This window comes from Chrysochloris asiatica, unplaced genomic scaffold (assembly GCF_000296735.1).
Source record: "Chrysochloris asiatica unplaced genomic scaffold, ChrAsi1.0 scaffold00004, whole genome shotgun sequence".
NCBI lineage: Eukaryota > Metazoa > Chordata > Mammalia > Afrosoricida > Chrysochloridae > Chrysochloris > Chrysochloris asiatica.
In genome coordinates, this window is record NW_006408522.1 from 46,285,380 (window position 1) to 46,293,260 (window position 7,881).

A 7,881-nucleotide genomic window follows, 5' to 3' on the forward strand; every position below is an offset into this window, starting at 1 on the left:
ACTACTTTGAAAAGAATGATTAATAGACTGATGGTATAGAGTAGTATAAAAGCTGTTTGAGAATCTGAAATAAAAGTAAGAGGAGAAATGAAATGTGAAGGGTAAGAGGAGAAATAAAATGTGACAGAAGAAGAGGAGAAATAAAACGTGAACGGAAAAAGAGGAGAAATAAGATGTGAAAGGAGAAGATTCACCATCTAACAAGACCCACTGATTCTGTGAGCTTCATTTCTTTGCCAACGTTATACCTCCCTCTAGGACCCCCAAATAAGAGTGTTGGAGCTGGCTCCCGAAATTAAATTGAGGATTCTAACCGAAGGCTGAGACTCTGGACAACTGATTCCAACTTGAGATGGACTGGTGCTAGTCCATATTCAGAGTCCAAATCATCCAAAGTTCTTTAACCTCAATTTCAAACTACACATTTATCCACTTGGGAATTCTTAAACTTTTTCCCAATCTGCCAGCCTCTAATACTGTGCTTTTCTTGTCATCAAAAATAGAATCTACGGTTTTCTCCAGAAATTTAAAATTTTCATTGTACATTAAAAATTCCAAAAAGGAGAAACTATAAAAATTTCTGTATCAACATATTATCAAATAGGTACTAACAACAAAATAGTTCCTGAAACCCAGGAGATGGATAGTGTTTCTAATTTAGAAAAGCCATATCATTTCCACTTCAATAAAAACGACTAGAGAAATGAGGAGTACAAGTTATGTACCTGTAACACCACACTTTCTCTATTAAGTATCACTGGAGAAAGAACCACATTAAGTCTAGCCTGCTAGTAGGTCCTTAGGATCAAGCATACTAACATAGTTCTTGGCCATAATAGTTTCTTGATCAATATTTATTAAACAAAAGAAACCAATTAGTAAAATTTGTGTGGTGGTGGTGGTGAAATGATGCTACAAATATAACAATTATAAAACTCTCAGTGTTTTTGCTCCCATAGCAAGTAATCTTACCTTTTTTTCTATACAATCATATTAAAAGTTTTCAAATAAAAATGACATTTAGCCAGAGCAAGAGGATGTTCAATTTTGTCAATGTACATAAGAAGACAATACAATAATATTTTACGGATTATCTATAGTTTAAATAACAAACTTTACTATCTTAACTATAAATTCTAAAAGTATTCATAATCAAGTATTCAAACATTTCACCTTTGGTGAAGAGTAAACCAAGCACCCTCACCTCATTTTTCCTTTTGAAGTGATATCCACTCGGACGGGATCAAACCTGTAAGCTGGAGATATAACTTCCACTACGTAAGATCCAGAAGGTATATCATGCACCACAAAACTCCCATCTGTCCTGGAAAAATGAAAATCGTATTTAGTCACTTCTGATCAGTAACTTATTATTAGTTTTAAATCAGACATTGTTTCCCAAATCAACTCCATTAAAAATGATATTAAAAGCAACTGGTAATGAGAGGAAGGGGTGACCTTATTTAATCCATAAAAACTTCTAAATCATAACTTGTTAAAAAAAATGCAAAGATATCAGTGTTAAGAAGACCTAATAATTCAATTAACATAACATACTCCACAAAAACAATGTTCTACAACTTATTTTGGTAAGTAGTAACTGGAATCTTAAAAGCTCATGAACAGCCATCTAAAGTACAACTGTTGGTCTCTCCCTGATTGAAGGAAAGAGTAGTGATGAAAACTGAAGATGTCCAATGCACTAATACACCACATGAACTTCAGTCTCAATGACCCTGAGACAAGAACTAGATAGTGCCCCAACTATCAACTGCTTTGAAAGGGACCACATTAGAAAGTCCTGGATAGAGCAAGAGAAAAGGTGCAACAAAAATCAAAATCATAAAGGCCTAATGGTCAGATGGTGACTGGTGGAAGCCCAAGACTATAGCCCTTGGACACCCTTCAGCTCTGGAACTGAACTCACCCCCATGACTCAATTTTCAGCCAAGTAAATACATACTGTAATTATTAAGTGCCGTCAAATTGGTTCCAACTCATAGCAACCCTGCTCCAAGCAGCTGCTGGTGAGTTTGAACCTCTGACCTTATGGTTCAAACTGACTTTGTGGTCCAGTGCATTATCCCATAGCACCACACCAGTACACAGGTATTTATCGGGGCCAGCACCAGTGAGGTGCACACACCATAGAATGGTTAACCATCTGAGATTTTTTAATAAGGTAACATTTACCCTAGGGCACAGTTCAAAATTTTGGCCAGAGGAGGAGGAGGAATGGAAGCAAGAAACAGAAGGAGGAAATGGTATAAATGATGTCACATTCAGGGAACTGCAATGATTGAGATGAAGCAAAATGCTTGATTTGTTGAATGTAAAACTAATGATCTGTTCTGTAAACCTTCACTCAATTGACAATAAAAAAAAAAAAAAAAAAAATAATCCGCACCCTGGTGCTAATACGCTAACAATCAAAAAGCTGTGTGACTTTAGGAAGCACTGAAAGAAAATTAGAAAAGGGAAAAGGAAGAGAAACCTAGAAGGTCAAGCTCATCAAAGGGAAGGCTAGGCAAGAAAAGTTGGAATGCTAGAACTCACTGACATAAACAGAGTGATAAAACAGGTGCAGTGGATAATCTTCCTGCAGCCCTACAATCAGGTGCAGCATTTTGAGAGAGCAGAAAGCGGATTCCAAGGAAGCCCGACACCTTTGGAAAAGTCACACTCTCACCACAAGGGAACTATCTCATCAAGTGATTCCTAATGCCAGAAACTATGAAAAATATTTAAGTTAACAAAATCATACAATTTGAATGGAGAGGGAATATATACATCTGTCAAGATCAAGTTAAGCTGGAAGAAATAGTGTGTGTGATGTTAAGGTTTAGTGTTCACTTGTTGGGCCAGTGGTTTAGCAGTTAAGATGTGGTTATCACCTCCATGATGAGATCTAATAGAATACAAGCGTCCCCATAAACTGATGTAATTATCCTCACTTCCATGATGTTAATTCAAACCGACTTTGAACCACAAAGTCAGTTTGAACCTCAAGGTCAGCAGTTCAAGCTCAAGCTCATAGCCGCCCCTCGGAAAACTTCCTTATACAGGGTCGCTATGGGTTGGAGCCCACTTGATGACACTTAACAACATGACGTAAATGAGGTCATATTCACACTGTAAGACTGGGCCATATCCTGAGCCAATCTCTTTTGAGACATAAAAGGAGAGAGAAGTGAGCAGAGAGAGGGGAACCCACTACCACCAAGAGCAAGCCAGGAGTACAACACATCCTTTGGACTTGGGGTCCCTGTTCTGTGAAGCTCCAAATCCAGTAAAAGACTGAAAGAGATTTCCAAAGAATTCTGGCCCTAGAGATGCTGAAAGTGGACAAGATCCATTCTCCAAGGCCAGAGCTCTGAACTTGGACTTCTAAACTGTTAAAGAATAATTTTCTGTCTGTTAAAGCCATCCACTTCTGGTATTTCTGTTACAGCAGCACAAGATTACTAAGACAGTGGGCATTTGTAAAACTACTGCAAAATTCATCCTACATTTATACTAATGAGTGCAATTATCAGGAATAAAACAAAAAATAAAAAAACTGGCAAGGATTTTCCCATAATTACTCTGAATGATTTCTGAAAATACCTCTATTCCAGAGTAGCAGAGAACCCTGATATAGAAAGCATTTCTAGTCTTTCTGTGGGAGATGACAGGTGACAAAGAGCATAGTTACTATTCTGAAGCTATGTCATCATTCCCTATTAAGAGAAACGAATATTACTACAGTACTACAGTACTATTGTAGTAATTTCACAACAGTGAAAAACAGCTGTCATTGAGTCAATTCTGATTTATTGTTACAGTTCCAATTTACCAAGTCCTCCAAGAATTTTTACCATTAAAGATAGCATTTTGTTGCTTCTCTCTGTTTTTAATTTTTTAACAAATAAGAAAAGGTACTCAAGTATGTTTTAAGGAGCCCTGGTGGCACAGTGGGGTAAACATTATTGAGCTGCTAACTTCAAGGGCAGCAGTTCAAAACCACCAGTCACTACATGAGAGAAAAACGAGGCTGTCCGCTCCTGTAAAGACTTACAGTCTTGGAAACCCTAAGGGGCAGTACTACCCTGTCCTCCAGGGTCACTATTGTTGTTGTTGTTGTTGTTAAGTGCCATCGAGTCGGGTCCGACCCATAGCGACCCTGTACAGGGTTTCCGAGGGTGTAAATCTTTACGGGAGTAGAAAGCCTCATCTTTCTCCCGCGGAGCGGCTGGTAGTTTCGAACTGCTGACCTTAAGGTTCGCAGTCCGATTCGTAACCACTACGCTACCAGAGCTCCAGGGTCACTATTAGGTGGCTTCAAAAAGTTCATGCAAAAATGGAAATGAAAAACAATGTCAGTTTTCCACAATTTTTTTGAAGCCCATGCGTTATGAGTCAGAATCAATTTGATGGCAGCTTTAGTTTTGGTTAAGTACCTCTATGTGTTACAAATAGTCCCTACCTACCTTAGTTACTTCTGCATATGTAGCTAAGTCTAACCCACTGCCATCAGGCCAATTCTGAATCATAAAGACCCTGAGACCATAAATCTTGACAAGCGCAGATAGCCTCATTTTCTGCCTATATAGCAGCAGGTAGGTTTGAACTACCAACCTTATAGTTAGCTGCTTAATGCCTAATCCACAGGACCACCATGGATCTTTTTTGTGTATGTACAAGTTTGACTCCACTAGACTATGAACTACAAGATAGGCAGTTCAAGTTCTATGCTCCATGGAGTCCTATGAGTCCTTAATGGCAACAACAAAAAGGTGACAATGGTCCCAAGGTTGTGAGTCCCAGGGCACTGCATAACCCGGATGCTTGCCCAAATTTCTGAGTTATTCTGATTCAAGGGTGCCATCTGCTTCTGTCTGGGACTCTAACTGAAGCAATTACAAAACATTTTTCTAGGTCCAGAAAAGAACGTAACAAAACTAATGATTATACAACACAAATAATACAAAATTAATTGCATAAAGAAATGCCAAATGCATTTCTCATTCTATGGTAAATACGTTACTATGGAAAGATATAAACATTTCATAATGAAAGTCTAGAAACTTGACTTTTTAAAAATGTACTCTACTTGAAAGAACAATTATATAAAAGCATTTTAAAGATAATTTTTGGAGACACAAAAATGGATAGGGTGCTAGATGATATTAAACAATAATGATTTATTTTATTGACTCAATAATGGTGTTGTGGTTAGTTTCTTAAAGCCCTTATCTGTTAGAGATACACAGTAATGTTTTTAAAGGTGAAATTATATTATGTTTAGGATAATTATTAAATGTTACACACAGGTGCAGAGAAGACAGAAGTTTATTATAGGTACCTATGATTCACAGCTATTCTGTTTACTTTGTTGTTGTTGTTAAGTGCCGTAGAGTCGGTTCCGACCCATAGCGACCCTGTACAGGGTTTCCGTGGCTGTAAATCTTTACGGGAGCAGAAAGCCTCATCTTTCTCCCGCAGAGCAGCTGGTAGTTTCAAACTGCTGACCTTGCGGTTCGCAGCCCGATTCGTAACCACTACGCTACCAGAGCTCCTTTCTGTTTACTTTAGTATGTTTTAAAAAATCTCAATAATATACAGGTTTTTAAAAGTACAGTACAGTACCCTGAAAACTAATTATGGAACCCTATGGGGCAATTCTACTCTGTCATAAAGGGTTGCTATGAGTCAGAATCAAGTTGACGGCACACAGCAACAACAATAACCTAAATGTCCAATAACAGGAGACTGGTTAAAAAGATTATATAGCAGCACTATTTACAATAGTAAAAAAGATGGAGACAGCCAAAGTGGCCATCAATTGAAGAATGGAAAAACAAACTGTGGTATATACACACAATGGAATATTATGTGTGCTACCTTGAAAAACAACAAGGAAACTGCAAGCCACCACATAACATGGATGAACCTTGAGGACATTATGTTGAGTGTAATTGTTGTTATTAAGTGCCATTGAGTCAGTTCTGACCCATAGCGACCCTGTACAGGGTTTCCGAGGGTGTAAATCTTTACTGGAGTAGAAAACCTCATCTTTCTCCCGCGGAGAAGCTGGTAGTTTCGAACCACTGACCTTAAGGTTCACAGCCCGATTCGTAACCACTACACTATCAGTCACAAAAGGAGAAATACTGCATAGGACCACAATTGTAAAAAACTAAGAAAAAGAGCCCATACTAAAGGTGGGGGGTGGATCCTTTTCTGGTTACTGGGAGATGAGGGGTAGAGCAAAGGAGGGAGAGGAAGGTGGAGCACAGGGTAGGGAATAGACACAGGATAGTTTGGGTGTTGGGGAGGGGGGCAACACACAAGAAGTGGAAGAGGAATGGAAGAAGAAGGTGGATGGGAGAACAGTTAAGCAGGTTTGCATGAGCTAAGTGAGACAGGTAAAGAATGCTGTACGCACAACCTTGGAACAACAGGGCTCTGGAATACAGGAATTGAGGCATGGTTGGAAAGGGCAAAAGGGGGGTAACAATGTTAAGATGCTTGGCTGCCTTTTGAATCTTAGTATCCCTTGCATACCATTATAAAAGAGACACTTGAAGGGGAGAGAAAGGAATAGCCAGAAATATCACCATAGAAAGCTTGTAAATCCATCTTCTGCCTATAACTGATTGGAATACCTAAAAGGGGGCTACAACATGCTCAGTGAAGGAAGCTTCCTGTGGAGTCTCTGCATTACATAAGACCATAGGGGGAATCCTGAACACCTTCCAGAATCTTCTGAGGTGGGAAATTTCCACTTGAAAGGACAAGCAGACCATCCTGGAGCATCTAGAAAAACAGAAGATACTTCTTGAAAGAAAGACCAACAGGAAAAATACAAACCGATAATGGCAGTCCAACTGACAACTACAAGAACAAGCAAGTTGCTTGCCCAGGAGACATCAAGGCAAATACAAACCCCCTTCCAAGACTAAGACTCAATGGGAATACATGAGCAGGATGTGCTTTGACTGGTAACCACATTGGTCACCAATAAGAGGAAGTGAGGGGAAAAAAACAGCAGCGAAGCAGCAAGCTAAGCCCTACCACATTCAATAGACTCCTGTGAACCCTGGTGGAGACCTGGTTGGCCAGCAGTGTGGCAAGACCTGGGGACTCCTGGGCCAGAGTCAGTGACATAGCCATAGAAGACTAGAGTAGAGAGTGAAGCATCCAGTTGATAAGAAGTGAGGGCATATGCAGAAGAACACCCACACTTGTAGATAATATCCACTTGACCTGGCTTCAATGGCTGGATGATCAGAACTCAACTAGAAGAAGAAAGAAGAGGAAAAAAAAGAGTAATCTGATACAATTTGATGAACTTGACCTACACCTATGGATGCAGTAGCTCAAAAGAGGGAACAAACCTTTATAGTGAGGATCATTCCCACCCCCTCCATACACAGGGTAGACAGGGATGGGCAACTTGGAAACTGGCTACCCAAAATGGGGGGCTACAAAGGCAAGAAGTGACTACCTTTCAAGCTTTCAAGAGGGAGCCTAGATCCAGAGGACACAGAGGAAGGTAGAATCTCCACATAGTAGTATCCAATCTGTCTGGGCGGAGCAGATGAAAGGAGATGGGGGTTGGCACTCATGTGGCACAATAGTGAATAACTTATCAGGGCTGACTGTGAGGGTTGGAAATGTAAAGATAGACATTTTGTAGCAAAACGAGGGGAGTGATTGACTTTGCAGTCTAGGAGTGGAGGTCCCTGGGCCCATCAAGGGAGAAGAGCGGAGAGCGGGACCCTACCCAGAGAAGCAGTGACGCCAGAGATGGAGGCAGAGACGATGACGTGGAGAGAGGGAACAGCTGGGAACTCCAGACCCAGAAAAGGAGAGAGGCTGTGTGCTGACGACCAGGGG

At 40.1% G+C, this 7,881-nt stretch overlaps 1 protein-coding gene across 1 annotated transcript in view; it reads right to left on the reverse strand.

The window, feature by feature from the left end:
- Positions 1–7,881, reverse strand: part of EMC7 (ER membrane protein complex subunit 7) — a 23,336-nt gene that overhangs the window by 12,838 nt on the left and 2,617 nt on the right. Inside the window, exon 2 of the mRNA XM_006831812.1 lies at positions 1,205–1,324. Coding sequence (XP_006831875.1) covers positions 1,205–1,324 — 120 coding nt within the window. The remainder of the gene's footprint in view (positions 1–1,204; positions 1,325–7,881) is intronic.